Raw genomic sequence first — 19,490 nt, 5'->3', positions numbered from 1 at the left:
AGAATTGGCTTACACAGTCACCAGAGGGCACACCATGAGACCAATAACAGATGATCTGCACAGATTTGTCATCATCAGATCAATGGACTACCATTACCAGATGACTTCTCTGCCAACTGGATTTGTCTGATAGATTTGAGCCAGGAGAATTTGGATCCTGTTTTACACATTCTAGAGCTCTATGTTTCCTTTTATGAGTCTGGGTAAGGAACATATTTTAATTGTTGCTTAGCATGATGAATGTAGCTGAGGGAAGAGAGAAATTGCCTCCTTCTGAGAATCCTAAATTTGTGCTTATTCTAATTTACATTTAATTTGTGCAGCCAATGACCCTTGTCTACCCCAAGGGGAACCAGTTATATTAGGTTTTCCTAGCTCAAGTGTTTTCTTGGAAATGCCACAGTTGAAGTCACTGAAAAGCTATTTTCAGAGTTGTGGAATTTTGGTACAATTATATACTCTCAGAAGTTCTTGCTGTCCAACAGAAAAGCTTACATGGATATGAAGATTACAGCTCACTTGCATACTTCCTACCAACTAGCATGTCCACAGGACATGAACAGCTGAAGTTACACGAGTGAAATGCTATGAGAAGATCTATTTTGACCTTGCTTCCTTCTACATTTTCCTTCATGATTTTGCCATTCGCCAGAGCCTAATATCGGTTAATATGGTCCAATAAACAAAGCACCAAATTAAGATTCTAGGATCTCAGTTCTATTCCTGGCTCAGTAATTTATTATGTGAACTTGAGACAGTTATATAACTTCATCATGCCACAGTTCCCCTACCAGAAAAATGGAGAAAACAATACTGACCCACATTCCAAGCACTTTGAGATCTACATGTAGTATTATATGTATATATAATAACATATGTAATATTATAAACTGCACTGACCTGATATGCAGCAAAATTTAAGCACTCTAGGTAGAGCTGACACTGGATATTACCATCTAAGCTAGGACGCCTAGCAACCTGGCTAAGGCTGAGTCTACACTACAAGATAAATTCGAATTTATTTATATTGGTTTTCTCATTCTGGAATTTATAAGTTTGAATTTGACCATCCTCACTTCCCACGTGTTCCCCACAAAGTCGAGTCATTGTTCCCCCACACAAATTGGCTAACACTGACTGTTGCAGTAGTGCATTGTGGGAAGCTATCCCACAGTTCCCTCATCCCTGTAGCATTTGGGGTACGCTCGCTGGTCATGACATCATCATCCCACATTGCAATTTCCTTGTTCCTCTCCCGAGCCCTGAAAATATGATGATCCCTGGAAATAATGCAGGGACCCTCGAAGTTAGAAGAAAGAGGATAGAAAAGTCTAGGAAAAAAGAATCTTTGGTTACCCCCTACATTACATTGCCAACACGGACGCAGCAAGTGTATTCTCAACTGGCCATCCACTTGTCCCACTTCCCACTATTGCATGCATGTGATCCCTGAAAATAATACAGGTGCCTGGACTGTTTTTTAAAGTGAGAAGAAAGAGGACAGGAAAGTGTAGAAAAAAAAATCTTTGGTTTCCCCCTTCACTATACTGGTACTGGGGAGAGACTTTGTCTTTCTGGTGCACTATAAGGCTTCCATGCAGCGACTGTGTTCTCAACTGGCCATCCACTGAGTATCCCATCTCCCATCATTGCATGTGATTCTTGAAAATAATGCAGGGGCCCAGACTGTTTTTTAAAGTGAGAAGAAAGAGGATAGAAAACTGTAGGGAAAAAGAAGCGAGCACTGACGGACCAGTTGACATGGTCCCTTCATGGGGAATCAGCCCCCCAGCTCATGAGACTTCCACCCAGTGGCAGCAAGCCCCTTTATGGGCTTTTCCTCAGTGGCAGCCCAGGTCCCAGTGTATCTCAGCTGACAGAGGAGACTTTTCCCTGGTGGCAGCAAGTCCCTTAGCCACCAGGGGAGACTTTTCCCCTGTGGCAGCAAGGCCCAGTATGGGTGAAGTGGGGAGGGATGTTCAGGAGGGGGCCGGTTGAAGTGGTCCTTCCCCATGGTGGCAGCAAAGCCTGCAGTATCTTAACCACTGGGGGAGACTTTCCCATGGCAGCAGCAAAGCCCCCAATATCTTAGCCACTGGTGAAGACTTCCCCACAGCAGTAGCAAAACACTGAATATCTTTCCCGCCCTTGGAGACCTAAACGCGTGGCTGGCAACGTGGTCAGCATCGAACGGCAGGCACATCCTTTTATTGGGTTCGGGGCTACCCACATGATGTGGCAGAGCACCGGAAAGACCCTGACTGTGTGGCACCTGTCGGGGAGGTAAGGGGGTTTGCACACAAATGTAAAACGCTGAGAAGTTTCTTCGCGTGTTATGCAAGCATGACCCCCAGCACAGCCTTGCTGCTGCGTGGTGTGGTAAGACAGCGGCTGGTACCAGGCAGCACAGAAAAGATAAGTGTACAGACAGAGCTGCACACTCCCTGCAGGGGCTATTTGAATGGGCAGATACGTTCACAGAGGTAATAGTAATGAAAGAAAGAACCCATTTCTCAGGCTCTCTGTTATAATTATAAAGGTTAGCCAGCAGCCTGGGAGTAAAAGGGTTAACCTCCTTAACCAGGTGGAGTTGGCCTATAGGAATGTAGGTAAAAATTAAGTTTTGGCTTCTCCCTCTTCTGTTCTCTGGTCTCTTTTTCTTCTTTCCAGCCATGAGGGAGAGAGAGACAGAATATCTGCCTCCAAGAACAGGCCCCCCCAATCTTCTGTAAGTAGGGTAAAGTTTAGATAGATTTGTTAGGCTTTATTGTTTTATGGTTTGGGAAGTGGGATCTAATGTCTGTGCACTTTTTAAAAATGTTCTTTTACTCTCCTTGTAACTGAGTTTTAGGCCCATGGTGGAGACTCCCCATGTGTTTTACTTTGTGACTCTTCCATCTAGTCATAAGGCTTGCAACACAAATATTGTTGTAATAATAAAAGTTCTCTCTTTTTTCTTTCTATTAACCTGGTATTGGTTAATGTCTGTGTCCTGGTTTTTACTTTTGGGGCTAAGATTTCCCAAGTAGTCTCTCTCTGGTTTCCTTATTATTACTTGAGTGGTGGCAGCAAATTTTATCCCCAAAATCTAAGGTTTTTAGAATTTTTAAGGGGAAGTTTATACCAAAACCTGGTAAATAAGGTTTTGGAGGTACTTTTGCTGGCCCCCACTTCTGCATTTGTCTTGCTAGAGTGAGGAAAAAGCCATGACACTCTCATACTAACATGAGCCCACAGCCAACACCTTGCTGCTTCTGCTTGGAAATTTGTGGTCTTCCTGTTACTTGAGAGCAGCGGCCAGAGCAGAGCACTGAGAGGGGCACTGTGGGTTACATACAGGACACCCCTGGAGGCTGATAAATTCAATTTTAAGATGTGGCACTTCCACACTTGCCTTTAATTGAACTTCTGAATTTGAGCTTGATTCTATACCCCTCAGGTAACTGCGATTTTGTAATCTTGAGATTAGTTAACCCAAAATCAAGCTAATAGTATTTATAGAGAAGATAGTGATGTGCTAAAATCAAGCTAACTGAATTAAATTCAAAGTTAGCTCGTAGTGTAGATGCAGCCTACGAGATTAAGCTGGGTATTTCAGGTTGTGATAAAAGACAACATGAAGCTGATAATAATCCTATGTGACTCTGCCCAATGTTAACTTTCCTAAAGTATGTAGTATTGTTTCAAGCATTTTTAAGTACCCATCAACACAGTATATAAGAACCCTTCCCACTGATAAATGGGGATTCCCTTAGGCACAAAGACTGTGAACTAGCTTCTAAAAGAGCTTCATCTGGACGGCAATTATAAGTGATGTAGTCAGGTCAAACACAAATGGGCTTTCAAGCTTGCTCAGCATCAATGTATCTACTGACATCTGAAGTTCTGGAAACAAATGCCATTTGGGTAATCAGTATAATCTGTTAGTGCTTTCATGGTGGCATCTAATACTTTCTTACTGGCACTATTGAGAAGGTTAACATTTTTTTCTCTCCAAAAATAAGACAATATCCTGAATTCCTTACAATTTACAGTACATGAGCAAATATGTAATAGAGTCAGAATGGATTTCACCCAACTGTATTGTTTCAGGTGAACCATGCAATATGTGACATTCTTCCGTGGAATAAAAAATAAAGCCAGTTTAGTTACACAAAATAACTTAAAACAAAATACCTGGTTTGCTGAAAAAGTGGCTAAATACTTTTGGACAAGGGACGGTGACTGTTTCTCCAATTTCTGCGGGGCGCCAACACGTAAAGTTATCCCAAAGTCCAGGACATCCTATAAATGAAAAAAAAAGTTGCAGGCCTGAATCCATCAAAGTTAAATGAACATTGGGAAGTAAATCTTAGTAATCTTATTCCTACTTATGCCTAAGGAAGTTTTGCAGCAGTAATTAAAGAAGCATTTGGTCCTTTAATAAAAATTGGTACGACAAAATTTGTTAGAAGATTGGTAAAACATTTTAAAATAAAAGTCCACTGATCAGCCCATCACTTTGTAAATCAGTAGTCTTGTTCTGAGAATGGATTTGCTGATAAAGTCTACCTCACAATTAACATCATCCTGACGTGATCATCCCGAAGAAATCATTTGCAGGAAATGAAGATAACAAAGATTAATGAGTACCTTCTGGAGGGTTCATATATATTTCATAGCAACACTACATTTTAGGATCCCATTAAAATTTGCTTAATTAAAGTTAAATATTGCAATAAATACAACATCCAAAACGGAGTACATTGCACTAAGCAATAGGATAAGAAATGATTTGAGGCCATTTTGATTGGTGTATTTTCATAGCAGTGTTCGGAAGTTAAAAGATCACCTTTTCTTACTGAAAAAATGAGGTTTGGGCAAAGAACTCCTTTGCCTACAGATACATTACCAAGGCATTTCATTCTAACTTTCTGAATGGCAGATAAAGTACAAGGCCCTGATCCTACAAAGATGTATGGGTATGCTGAATTTTATGGAATGTGGAATCCAATGTCTTGCTCTTCCACTGACCATACTGAGCACCTGAACAAGCCCTGTGAATATTCAGTGGACCCAATCAGAGTGTATAGAGCTAAACATGTGTAACTGACACTAGGCAGACTCAATCCTGAGATCTCTGGAGCTTAGTGCAGGAGTCTTTACAGTTTGAGTTAGCAGCCAGGGCCCTCTGAGCTAAGGCTGTAGAGAATCATTTTTTCTCTGTAAGTGGTCTAAGTGCCACCAACCAAACAAAGTAGGTGTGTGGGTTACATACTTCCCCTAGCTGACGGAACTCCGCCCATGCCTCAGAGATCCAGCTGAAATCCTGGACAAGCCATCACTTGTAACCACCACCAGAAGGACTCAAAAGTGGGAGCTCTAGAGCTTCATGCAGGAGCATCCACAGTTTGAGCTAAAACCCAGCTCACTCTCAGCTAAGACTATAGAGAATCATTCTTTCTCTAGGTGCTACTACATAGGACAGTCAGCCACACCCAGTAGGTGTGTGGGTTACACATGCATGTTATTTTTTTACAGGATGAGGGCCCAAGTAAGCAGATGGAAATAATTAGACATTATTGTATCTGGATTTATGTTAAAAAAGTCTCTCTCTCTCTGTCCCAATAACTGGTAGAAAATATAGACTACCTGCAAACTATATGTACGGTAACTGCAATGGAGACCTAGTCAATACTTTTTACGTGCTTTGGTAGGGGACAATGGAAAAGTGTGTTCCTTTCAGCACAGAGCATAAAAGGACAAGCTGATTAGAAACTGCTCACATCTTAAAATTGCTTTGCTAAAACACTGATGTTCTTGAAGACACACTGTAGATTTAATGCAGGTCACTGGGGTTACACTTCATAAATTCCAGAAAAAAATCATAGTAAAATAGGATGAAAAGAAAATAAATTATTTTATCCATTTTATTTCTACACATATCAAAACAAAGCATCACCTTTTGTTAAATATGTCAGCTGCACTACTAGCCATTACTTTTACTCATTAGAAGACAACTTCAGTGTTTCAGCACTGATTATTTTTAATTAATAAAGAGACTACAAGATCAATTGTACAAAAGGACACACATTGCAATTTTCTATTTGATAAATCTACAGTTCAAAATGAAACAAAATAAATTCCTTGGGAGGGCTGCTGGAACAATTTGCACAGTATGGATGCTGAGAGATATGAAACCAAACTCACAGAGAAGAAGTTGTGTTAGTCTGTATCTTCACAAGTCAAAAAAGCAGTCCTGCAGCACTTTAAAGACTAACAAAATAATTTATTAGGTGATGAGCTTTTGTGGGACAGACCAACTTCTTCAGATCTGGAAATTCTGGTAAAAGTAAAATGACACAACAATAATTTAACAGAAAGATACAAAAAATGAAATGAAAACTGACGAATCAGCTACATAGGATAGAAGGAAAGGAGAGGGGAAGAAAATTACTTACTACAAGTGTCTGTTAAGTTAAGTGGTTTGCCTGAGATCACTATCAAATATCAAAGATAGGGAAACTGTCTTTGTAATGCACAAGGTAATTGAATACCTTTGTTGAGACGGAGGAGTGAACTATCAAATTTGAGAATAACACCAGATTACAAAGCGAGACATGTGAACTCAAGTTCAAAGTCTCTGTTTTAGAATGCAGGTTTTCATGTCTTGAATGCTATGGTCTATGCCACTGAAATGCTCACTGATAGGTTTATGTGGATTCAGACTCCTAATGTCTGATTTGCATCTTTTAATTCTTGGGCAAAGTGACTGTCCATTTTATCCTATAAACACAGCAGAGGGGATTTGCTGGCACATGTTGGCATATACAGTATCACATTTGTGGAGGTAAAGGAATATGATCCCTTGAGCATCTTGAAAACAGGTGTATTCAGCAGCATGTTGTACGGGTGTGAGACGGGTGATAATGAAAGATTCAAAAAGAAGGATATTGGCGTTTGAGAAAAGTTGTTTTTGAAAGATCCTGAGAATAGGACGGATGCAGAAGATCACCAATAAGGAATTGTATAGGAAGATAAAGCTGAAAGAGAACCTACTGCAGAAGGTTACACAACGGAAGATACAGCTATTTGGGCATGTTTGCAGAATGAATGATGAACAAAAAATCAAGACCCTGGCATTCAGCATAACGGACAGTTAGAACAGAAGAGGCAGACCATATTTAGAATGGGTAGATGATACTGTAGATTGGTGCGGAGCTAGGCTGCATCTACACTGCAAGATATATTCAAATTTATTAATATCATTTTGTAATTCTGGAATTTATAAATTCAATTTTGACTATCCTCATATCCACACATGCTCCTCACAAAGTCAACTTATTGCTGTCACACTCAACTGGCAAACATCAACTGTTGCAGTAGTGTATTGTGGGAACCTATCCCACAGTTCCCTCATCCCTACAGCATTAGGAGTATGCTCGCTGGTCTTTGACATCATCTTCCACATTGCATTTTCCTCATTCCCCTCCCGTGGTAAGCAAACATCCATTTTTCCCATTGGAAGGAAGGAAAATTAGGAGATTCACAGAGAAGGCAAAAAAAAGTACAGAAATCTCTTTCCTCTGTAGCTGAATTCTCAACTGGCCATCCACTGAGTGTCCCCCCTCCTATGATTTCATCTGATCCCAGAAAATAACACAAGAACCCTAAAAAGCTTGAAAAAAGAGAAGATAAAGTTTTTGAAAAAAGAGAGTTGCTGAAGGGAGGGTCTTTGGCTTTCTGGTGAACTATAAAGCTTCTGTGCACAGGCACTGTTCTCAACTGGCCATCCACTGACTGTCTCTAACCCCATGTCCCGTGATTGCATCTGATCCTCGAAAATAACACAGGGACCCAGACTGTATTCTCAAAGTTAGATGAAAGAGGATAGAAAAGTCTAGGAAAAAGATTTTTGTTCTTCTTCTTCACTACACAGACATTTCCAACACAGGAGATGGCAGTGAAATACCATACACTGAACTTATAACAGAAACAGGAATCTCAACATGCCTTCCGCCCTCTGTTTTTGGAGGGGGTCAAAGCATGAAGACAGATAGGAAATGTTAGGAAACAGATTTTATTAACAGAAATATCAAACCAGCAGGTGTCTGCAATGGACAGCAAGTCCCTGAAAATATTTTTGGTGGGGCGTGGTGATGCTATGGTCTGCAGCTGCAGAGCTGGTTGAAATCTTGAAGTGCTCCCCGTCTCTCTTAGCCATCAGGGGAGACTTCCCCTCAGTGGCATAAAGCCCCTGTGTACCTTAGCTGCCAGAGCAGACTTCTCCTCAGCAGCTGCAAGCCTCACTGGTCCCTTGCTAGGGGTTTGGGGGGGGTTGAGTGGGATGCCAGTTGAATTAGTCCCCCCAACTATCTCAGCCACCAGGGGAGACTTCCCTCCAGTGGCAGCAAGCCCCTGAGTATCTTAGCCACCAGGGCAGACTTCCCCATCCCAGCGGCAGCGAGCCCCTGAAATTCTTTCCCGCCCTTGGAGCCTGAAACATACACAAGCTAAGACATGGTGCTGCCTGGCAGCATGGTCAGCACTGAATAGTAGGAACATCCTTTTATTGGGTTGGGGTTACCCATGTGATGTGGCTGAGTGCAGGAAAGACCCTGCCTGCGTGGTACGTGTGGGGGAGGGAGGGGATTTCGCACACAAATGTAAACCACTGAGAAGAAGTTTCTCAGCCTCTTATGTAAGCACAACCCCCACAACAACCATGTGGCCATGTGGTATGGTGGGGCAGCGGCTGGCACCAGGCAGTGCAGAAAAAAATTAGTGTAGAGACAGAACCACAAATTCCCTGCAGTGGCTACTTGTCATGTGTAGACGTGCTCACAGCGCTAATAGCAAAGAACGAAAGACATTTCTCAGGTTCACACACAAACATGAGCTCCCAGCCACAGGCTTCCTGGTCACGATTTGAAATTCACAGTCTTCCTGTTACCTTGAGAGCAGCAACCAGAGGCGGAGCACTGAGGGGCACTGTGCATTACATACAGGACACCTCTGGAGGCTAATAAATTCGATTTTAAGACATGGCGCTTCCACACTGGCCTTTAATCCAGCTTCTAAATTCCAGTTTGACACTATACCTGTTAAGTAAGTGTGATTTTGTAATCTCAATATTAGCGCTCCCTAAAGCGAGTTAATGGTATTTACAGTGAAGACAGTCACGTGGTAATATTGAGCTAACAGCCTTAAATTTGGATTTATCTCGTAGTGTAGATGCAGCCTGAATGACCTGAATAAACTGAAATGAAAAAGATATCAACTTTGTGAGGAGTAGGTGGGGAGGTGAGGATGATCAAATTTGAGCTTATAAATTCCAGAATTACAAAATCGATACTAATAAATTCGAATTTATCTCATAGTTTAGATGCAGCCTCAGTTGCAAGACTGGTATATTCAGAGTTTTAAAAACATCAAAAAATTGGGAGCTGAAAAAACAGGAAAGCTGGTTTTCTTCTTCCAATCTATGAATAAAAATTAGGTGTAAGAGAATGAGTTCTACTAGTTCTAAAATCTTAAAGGACAGGGTGACCAGAAATAATTAGTCCAATCCACTAACTACAGATACTTCCTTTCTTTAATAAATTAGTTCATTTTAAACACAAAACATGTTCTAATCAACCTTCTGATAATGTTTTTCTTTAGTATTGTGCATATTTAAGGCTGTTTCATTAAATTAAAAATTTAAATGCTGCTTTTATAAATCTTTAATTGCATTGGATTTATCACCCAAATAGAGCTTGACACACATCTCAAGTAAAAAATTAATCACTTAATGAATAAAAAATGCATAAGTCCTCATTTCCTAACACAATAAAATATAAACATTAAGAATTTGAATAAATATAAATTAAGTTATATAACTGTGTAATTAAATTTATGTACTGTTTTGAGTAATGAACAAAAGTGATACACTTAGGCATGTCTACACTTGGGGAGTAAAGGCACTTCAAAGTAGCGCGAGCACTTCAAAGTGCCTGCGGCTACACGGCATGCCAGCAATTTGAAGTCTGACACTTCAAAGTTGCTGCGGGGAGAATTAGCCTAATGAAGTGCTGCATATATATCACAGCACTTCATCAGTAATCTCTGATCAGCCTGATTACCACGCCCCTCTGAAGAAGGGGGCAAGTATAGACATAGCCTTAGTGTGTAGGCTATATTTAATTGCAAATAATCATCTTTTAATGGTTACCAAACAATGAGAATCAGCCTCTCTTTAAGAAAATAACTAAAATATACAGATGCAAAACATAATTAAAATCAGTTATTTAAATCAAGGCTTCCTGCTTGCTAATTTAAATTATAATTAAAATAAGTGATTTAAATTGCTTTGATTTTAATCAATCCACCCTGGTTGATCTAGTACAACCTACCAGTTTTAACATACCATCTACAAAAGACGACATACCTTTAAATACAATGAGCTCCAGCACAATCCAGAATTCTTAAAATCAGTTGGAATTTTGCCGTTGACTTCACTTGGGATCAGGACGGGGCAAAACGGGACAGGGATGTTCCTACTGTGCCTAGAGCAATCTATTCTATTCTATTTTAGGTTTTGTTACACATTCTTGGCATTCCTGAGTGCCTAACACATCAAATAAATAGCAATCGCTATGTCACAATGAGTATGTCCGCAATGCAGACACTGACTAATGGCTCTAGTACTCTGACTACTGGCTCAGAAACAAGACTCCCCAACCTGCTGCACTGTACTTGGGTGGCTTGTCTCTGCTGCTGCCCATGTCACAGTTTCCACAAGTATTTTTAGCATGCTCACTCAAGCAGAGAGAGAATAAATCTGTATACCTGTGCTAGGAGGCTTCCTCTCAACTGCAGGGGAGACATATCCTGATGAACTATAGAGTCTCTCTTGACCTTCTTGGAAAAAAAATTGTGTTTTGAATAACTTGTTTGGTTAGTTATTGGATTTGTTTTCCATACTTTTTTTTACATTTTGTATGTTTATTTAGATGGGGTAGTGGGAGCTGAGTGTCTAAGTAAACTGTGGTCTCAGTATAGAGAGTGATCATACTCAAAATGGTAGAAAGAGTTTTTCTAACAGAATATTTTGCGGAATTTCCAAAAAAACATGTTCAGATTCTAGATTCCCCCAGTCTCCTCTACAATCTTTGCCACATGTACAGAGACATCTCCTGGCTCACTACTACCTCCAAACAGAAACCAGGCTCAACCACATCTCATCAATTCCTCTTGGAAGAGAGTCATTCAAGGCTTTTGTCTTCTCATGTCAGTAATTCCAACCCATCATTTGCCATACTCCCTGATATTCATTTCTCTGCTTTTCATTTCTCTGCATGCCCCAGAAAGGGCAACATATTCCTCCCATGTTAGATCCATTGATGCATTTATTCTCTAAGTTAGCATCCTGCACAAATAAACTTTTAAGTCTTCATTACTCATTGTGTACCTTCTCAAACTGACGCACACCTACAGAAAGTATTCCATGCCAGTAGTGTTATTTCTCTGACTTTTCTCTTCCTAGTGTCCATGCCATTCCCCATACTTCTCTAATACTACAGTCCTCTTTACTTCCCACCATTACAGCTACCACATTCAGGCTACGGCCACACTAGTCAGTTTTGTCGACAAAACCCTGATTTTGTTGACAAAACTGGTAGAACGGCCACACACAAAATGAATTTTGTCTACAATATGTCAACAAAAGTCGGCACTTCCACCGACAACCTTCTGCCTCCTCCAGATGAAAAAGAGCGCTTTTTGTTGACAAAAAAGCTGTATGGACACTCTATTGGGGGGTGGGAAGGGGGCTTCTCTCGACAGACAGGGCATCTAGAACAACGGGCAGCTCTGTTTGCTGTGCTTCAAGGTACCTGATTTGTAGAGAGAGCAGCCAGGCAGTCTGGCTGCTCTGTTGACAGAACAGAGCGCTCTTCCTATTGGCTTCTGCATGTGGCCAAACTCTAACAGAACTTTTGTTGGGAAATCTCTTCCAACAGTGACTTCTGTAGACAGTGCTGTACTGTAACCGTAGCCTCAGAGAACAGCTCCTTTTTCCAAGCTACCCCATTACGTGGAAGAGCTTCTCTGCCTCTGACTGATTCTCTTTTCAAGTTTCCTCCCAAGGATCTGTTCTTCTTTCCCCGCACTCATGTCATAAAACAATCAACTTAAACTCCTCACAACCTTGCATCTTCCCTTTGTTCAATAGGTTTCCCTGAAACTTGGCCATGGAATTGATGTGCCTTCCCCTATCACTATTACCTTCTATATTAGACTACATTATACATTTTATTTGCATGTTTGGACTATAATGATTGTGATACATTCAGCATGAAAGACATTGTTAACTAAGGTGTATATCTCATCTTTCTATCTATGTGTACTGACCGTGCTTGCATCAGCACTGTATCTAGGCTCCTACCTTCTTGAATGAAAATTATTTGTGTGTATATGATTCTATTTCCCTAAAATATACAATACACTTATCCCTCATTTAATGAGTACTTTCCTTATGAGTACTCGCTAAAATGAGGAACATATACACCTACCTTTATTCATTATGGGTGTGTCTACACTAGCAAGTACATTCGAAATCCAGATCGAAAGAGCGAGTTCTTTTGAAAGAACCCACGGAGCATCTACACACACAGGCGCTCTTTCGAAATTAACTTTTCGAAAGAACTCCCCTGTTCTTTCGAAGTAGGTCTTCACATCCCAGGATGGGAAGAGCACCCTCCTTCAAAAGATTATTTCGAAAGAGCACATGTGCGGATACTTCATGGCCTGCTATTTTGAAAGAGTGAGTCCTCCATGGCTGCGATCAGCTGGCAGGCGGCGGCACCGCTCCCAGCACAAGTGGAGCTCTATGGCTCCAGCGTCCGGCTACATTTCAGGATGCAGGCTCCCAGAAGCCCTTAGGCAGGAAGCTGAGAGCATGTAGGAAGCAGGGAGCACACGCTGCTGCACAGCTGCTCCCTGTCACGATGCTCCAGCCAGCCTTGAGCCCTCCTCGGCACCATGGCCAGCGCCCCCGACCCCCACCCACCCCAGGGACCTCCCAAGGAAACAGGGGAGCCGTCCCAGGAGGGGAGCCAGCCTCCCAAGCGCCGGGCCCCCTCCTGGACCGATGCCAAGGTGCTGGACCTCCTTGCCCTCTGGGCAGATGAAGACATCCCGCACCAGAGGTCCACCACAGGAACGCAGCGGCGTTCCAGCACCTCACCACAGGCCTCACTGGCTGGGGTCACCCCACCCGGACCCCAGACCAGGTAAGGTCTAAGGTGAAGGAGCTGTGCCTGGGATACTGCAGTGCTCACCAGCTGCCCCTACTATGAAGACCTGGACTGCCTCCTTGGGCCCAAGGAGGTGGGACCCCCGGCCATGCTGCTGGACACAACAGTCCTGGCATCAGAGCAGGAGATGGGGACAGAGAAGGACCATCCTGGACCCGGCCCAGCACCAGGCGCCCACGGAGGCCGGACACCACCACCGATGATGAGGGCTCAAGTGAGGGGACCCTTGTCGTCGACATCCCATCTGGGCCATCCAGCTGGGCCCCATCTGTCCGTACCTCGCCAGACTTCCTGGAGCGACCCACAGGTAGGTGGGCCGCACACCAGCCACCCCGGGACTGAGGAGGGGGCATCCAATCTCTCCCAAGATTGCTGCAGCCCCCCCACCGTGCCTGCCACCCTGGGGCCTGTGGACTCCAGATAGCTACGTTCCCCAGGCCCAGAAGTGGGGCTGACACACTGTGCTCAGCACCACATGCACGGGACAGCACCACAGACCAGTGGCTGTGGAGGGACGGGGTGGAGGGGCAAGCATGGGGCAGCCCGTGCCCTTGGCACCCACACAGGGAACCCTGGGACATGGGCATCACAGGGCACCTGGTGGGGGGGGCACAAGGTTCAGTGCTTAGGACTCATGCCCCCCTTCCCCTGCTCTCTCCTTTGTCTCCACAGCTCCCGTAGCCAGCGGCCAGACCAGCCCCACCACTGGGGGCGAGGGAGAGCTTCTTGGACCCCGCACTGTCCCTGCGTGGGCCCGCCACTGGGCCATCTGCCAGTGCCGCCTGGGTGGGGAGGAAGACACAGGGAAGGCTGCCCACACTGCAGCACTGTGGGACCTTTCCAGTATGCTGTGGGAGTGGCTGGAGATGGAGCGGTGGGCCTGGGACCTGCTGGCAGCCAACCTCGACACCCTGACCCAGGCCGTGGCTGGCTGCCCGGCCTTGACTGCCACGTCATCACCACCCAGTCCTGCAGCTGGCCCTCCCGCCCCCACCTCACCATCCCCTGTCCACCCATCACCCACATGCCCTCCCACCTCCCCCGCTCCTACCTCTCCTGTCCCTCACTCAGCCTCCCCCTTTCCAACCTCCCCCAACTCCCCGGTCTGCCCTCAGACCCCACCACCCACAGTGAAACCCCCCCACAAATGCCCAACCTTGCTGCCCTGATCCTGACCCACCTGCCCCCGGCCAAACTCATCCGGCTGGCCCACATGCTGCTGGCAAGGGCCAGTCAGGGGAAGGCTGCAGCTCCCACCCCCTGCTCTCCCCACACCAACCCCACACAGCCTGCAGAGGCCTCGCCCTAGGTGCGCCCCTCCCTGCCCATGGCACCGGCACCGGACACTGGGGGGAGGGGCAGGGTGTGGGTGATGGGGATCATGTCCATTGAGCCCCCAGGAGCACTAAGCTGCCCCCCTCCTGGCAGCGCACCTGGGGCCTCTCTACCCCTGTAAATAGTTACCCCCCTGCCCCCACAACCCATTCCGCCCCCCTGTAAACAGTTGTCAAGAAGACTTGTTTTATTTATATAAAACGTTTATTTTTGTGTTCCACCCTGTGTCCCCTGTGCATGTGTGGTGGTGGTGGGGAGTGTGCAGTGTGGTGGTGTGTGTGCATGCATGTGTGTGCAGGTGTGCAGGATGGTGATGTTTGTGTGCAGGGTGGGAGGGCTCACCATGTGTCCCGCTCAAAGGCTTGGTACAGGGCCTCCCAGATCCACACCCCATCTTGCTGGGCCAGGCAGCACGGGGTGGCAGGGGGCTGCTCATACCTGTGCCACGGCTGGGCGGCCCACCCGTGCATGTAGGGCTCATTCTTGGCCTAAACGAGGTTTTGCAGGGTGCAGCAGGCCCCGACCACTGCCGGCACATTGGCCAGGCCCGACTTCAGCCTCGTGTGGAGGCACCCAAAGCGTCCCTTGAGGTGGCTGAACACCCACTCCACAGTACTGTGGGCCCGGTTCAGCCGCTCATTAAAATGGTCCTGGCTTGGCTGGGCGTGCCCTGTGTATGGCTTCATGAGCCAGGCCTGCAGGGGGTAGGCCGCATCCACCATGATACACATGACATTGTCTTGTTCCCAATGGGCAGCTCCCACCAGGGGAGGAAGGTCCCCTCGGCCATGCTGTGTCCCAGGCCTGAGTTCCTGAAAACCCTGGCATCATGGGCGCGGCTGGACCAGCTCACGCAGATGTCCTGGAACCAGCCGTTGGCATCGCCGAGCTCCTGTAGGACCACAGAGTGGTTGCCCTTCCGGTTCACACAGGCCCCACAACTGTGCTCTGGGGCTCTGATGGTGATGTGGGTGCTGTCCAGGGCCCCAAAGCAGTTGGGGAAGCCCAGCTCCTGGAAACCCCGCATGGCATCGTCCAGGTCCCTGATACAGATCAACTGCCGCAGGAGCACCTTGTTGACGGCACGAATGACCTGCGGGGCGGTGAGGGGGTGCACTCATGAGTGTGACCTGGGCTGCATCCTGCACACCCACACCCCCCCCACTAACCGCCCATCCCTGGTGGGGGATGCCCCACCACTCCCCAATAGGGCCCCTTGCTGGGGTGCCCCCTGCCCCCTGCATGCTGTGTGCATGTGACCTGGCCATAGCTTACCTTGATGAGGATGGCCCCAACGGTGGCCTTGCCCACCCTGAACTGGTGGCCAACGGATCGGTAACTGTCCGGGGTGGCCAGCTTCCATAGGGTGATGGCCACCCTCTTCTGTAGGAGGAGCGCCAGCCTCATGCTGGTATCCCAGTGCTGGAGGACTGGGGCGAGCCAGTGGCACAGCTCCAAGAATGTCCCCTTGGTCATCCTGAAGTTCTGTAGCCACCGGTCATCGGCACAGTCCTCCAGCACCAGCCGGTCCCACCAGTCACTGCTTGTGGGGAAGCCCCACAGGCAGCGGGTGACCTGGGGGAACAGCTGGGGACATCGCACCTTGAGGACGGCCTCCGGGAGAGCGGCTAGCAGAGTGGCCACTTGGAGCTGCTGGAGCACAGCGGCCAGGACCGCAGCCAGCGCGCTGGCCACGGCCTCGATGCTGGGGTGATGCTGCTCGGGGTCCATGAGGGCCTGAGATTCCTGCTCTGCGCTCTTTCTCTCCTCTCTCCCTCTTCTCTGCCTGGAGGCAGGCCTGTTGGGGGGGCGGGTGGGGAGGCCCTTTAAGGGGATGGCAGGAGGCAGGCAGCAGTCCTGGAAGGGCTCATCCGCCATGAGACCCTGCCTGTGGCGCTTTCTGCCCCTGTACTTTCAAAAGAGCTGTGTGGTGGCTCATCCTGGTGTGTGGATGCTCTCTTTCGAAATTGTGCTGGGGGGGCCTTTCGAAATAACGGATTGAAACTTCGGTCCCCACTGACATGTGTGGATGCTCCATTTTGAAGCATGTTCTCTTTTGATGTTCTCTTTTGAAAGACGTTCTTTCGAAACAGAGCTGTAGTGTAGACGCACCATATATGAGTGAACTTTACCCGCTTATATGAGTGGGGTACCAGTCTTTGACCCTCCCTGCATCCCTCAACAGCTCCAGTTTTAGACACTCCTACTCCTTCCACAGCCTCTTCACCGGGACAGCTAGGCTGGGTGGCTCCCCCAGCCCTCCTGCTCCCAGCAATTAACTCAAATGTTAAGGTTTCAGTACCTAGGCATGAGGTAATCTACCTGAGGCAGCAGTGTTAAGAAACTGCAAATGGCTTCAACAGCCACATGCAGCTGGAAACTGCCCAGCTGGTGACCTTTAACAAATCTAATGGGACCCATGTTTGGGTCCCAACCCATGGGTTGGAAATCCTTGATCTACACACTTCTTAATGACGTCTTTGTTTCGGTCTTCACTGAGAAGTCTGAGGAAGAAATGCCTAACATAGTGAATGCTACTGGGAAAGGGGTAGGTTTAGAAGATAGAATAAAAAAAGAACAAGTTAAAAATCACTTAGGAAAGTTAAGATGTCTGCAAGTCACCAGATACTGATGAAATGAATTCTAGAATACTCAAGGAGCTGATGGAGGAGGTATCTGAGCCATTAGCTAACATTTGTGGAAAATCATGGGAGACAGGAGAGATTCCAGAAGACTGGAAAAAAGCAAATATAGTGACCATCTATAAAAAGTGGAATAAGAACAACGCAGGAAACTACATACTGGTCAGTTTAACTTCTGTGCCAGGAAAAATAATGGAACAAGTAATTCAGGAAATCATCTGCCCGTGGAAGGTGGCAAGCTAATATGGAACAGCCAGCATGGATTTGCAAAGAACAAATCACATCAAATCAATCTGATAGCTTTCTTTGATAGCATAACAAGCCTTGTGGATAAGGGAGAAGTGGCGGATGTGGTATACCTAGGTTTTAGTAAGGCATTTGATACGGTCTCACATGATAGTCTTATCAATAAACTAGGCAAATACAACTTAGATCGGGCTACTATAAGGTGGGTGCAAAAATGGCTGGATAACCATACTCAGAGAGTAGTTATTAATGGTTCTCAATCCTGCTGCAAAGGTATAACAAGTGGAGTTCCTCAGGGGTCTGTATTGGGACCGGTTCTGTTCAATATCTTCATCAACAATTTAGATATTGGCATAGACAGTATGCTTATTAAGTTTGCAGATGATACCAAGCTAGGAGGGGTTGCAACTGCTTTGGAAGATAGGGTCAACATTCAAAATGATCTGGACAAATCGGAGAAATGGTCTGAAGTAAACAGGATGAAGTTTAATAAAAACAAATGCAAAGTGCTCCACTTAGGAGGGAACAATCAATTTCACACATTACAGAATGGGAAGAGACTGTCTAGGAAGGAGTATGGCAGAAAGAAATCTAGGGGTTATAGTGGACCACAAGTTAAACATGAGACAACAGTGTGATGCTGTTGCAAAAAAAGCAAACATGATTCTGGTATGCATTAACAGGTGTGTTGTGAACAAGACACAGAAAGTCATTCTTCCGCTCTACTCTGCGCTGGTTAGGCCCCAGTTGGAGTATTGTGTCCAGTTCTGGGCACCGCATTTCAAGAAAGATGTGGAGAAGTTGGAAAGGATCTGGAAAAGAGCAACAAGAATGGTCAAAGGTCTAGAGAACATGACTTATGAAGAAAGGCTGAAAGAACTGGGCTTGTTTAGTTTGGAAAAAAGAAGATTGAAGGGGGACAAGATAGCGGTTCTCAGGTATCTAAAAGAGTGTCATAAGGAGGAGGGAGAAAACTTGTTCTTCTTGGCCTCTGAGGATTGAACAAGAAGCAACGGGCTTAAACTGCAGCAAGGGAGGTGTAGACTGGACATTAGAAAAGGATTCCTAACTGTCAAGGTGGTCAAACACTGGAAAAAATTGCCTAGGGAGGTTGTGGAATCTCCATCTCTGAAGATATTTAAGAACAGGTTAGATAAATGTCTATCAGGGATGGTCTAGACAGTACTTGGTCCTGCCAGGAGGGCAGGTGGCTGGACATGATGACCTCTCAAGGTCCCATCCAGTCCCAGCAGTCTATGATTCTATACATACACTACATCCTATTTCTGGTGCCAAACTATAAAAGTACCCAAACTCAACTGGTTTATGTCAAGTTACAAGCCCTTGAAACAAATTGGAGACTTTTACATGTATTTTAATGGGAATGTAGTGCTGCTCTCATGAGTTTTCGCCTATGAGCAGAAATTTGGGAACCAGTTGTACTCGTATAGCAAGGGATGAGTGTACTAGATTTTATTTGGACATGAATACATCATATATGATATATAAACCACTAGATGGAACTTTACAATTGGATGGCACTTTTGGGAAACGGGGAGCATATACAGGAAGGATGAGCTCCACCTAAATCAAAGGGGATCCAGACTGCTGGCATTAAACATTAAAAAGGTCGTAAAGCAGTTTTTAAACTAAGAGATGGGGGAAAGCCAATTGGTGCAGAGAAGCACATGGATCGGACAGAAACTCCTCTTAGAGGAGAATCCATCGATAGAGATACTCTAGGATTTAGTAAAAAAGAGAGAGGAGATATCAAACAATGGGCTAGATCAGACAGTCACGTATAAAAGAATCTAATACATCTGGATGGGAAGACAAATAAGCAGAGGCAAATCTTTAAAATGCTTCTAAACAAATGCTAGAAGTCTGACTAATAAGATGGGTGAACTAGAGTACCTTGTATTAAAGGAGGAAATTGACATAATAGACATCATGGAAACCCAGTGGACTGAAGACAATGTATGGGACACAA

At 45.4% G+C, this 19,490-nt stretch overlaps 1 protein-coding gene across 1 annotated transcript in view; it reads right to left on the bottom strand.

The window, feature by feature from the left end:
• VIPR2 (vasoactive intestinal peptide receptor 2) overlaps positions 1–19,490 on the bottom strand; it is a 101,908-nt gene that overhangs the window by 65,007 nt on the left and 17,411 nt on the right. The window contains exon 3 of the mRNA XM_074985048.1: positions 4,177–4,284. Within this exon, the coding sequence (XP_074841149.1) occupies positions 4,177–4,284 (108 nt within the window). The remainder of the gene's footprint in view (positions 1–4,176; positions 4,285–19,490) is intronic.

The sequence above is a fragment of the Carettochelys insculpta genome, chromosome 2 (genome assembly GCF_033958435.1).
Source record: "Carettochelys insculpta isolate YL-2023 chromosome 2, ASM3395843v1, whole genome shotgun sequence".
Taxonomy (NCBI): Eukaryota; Metazoa; Chordata; order Testudines; family Carettochelyidae; genus Carettochelys; species Carettochelys insculpta.
The sequence above is the reverse complement of the archived record's forward strand: the minus strand, read 5'-3'. Positions and strand labels throughout refer to the sequence as shown.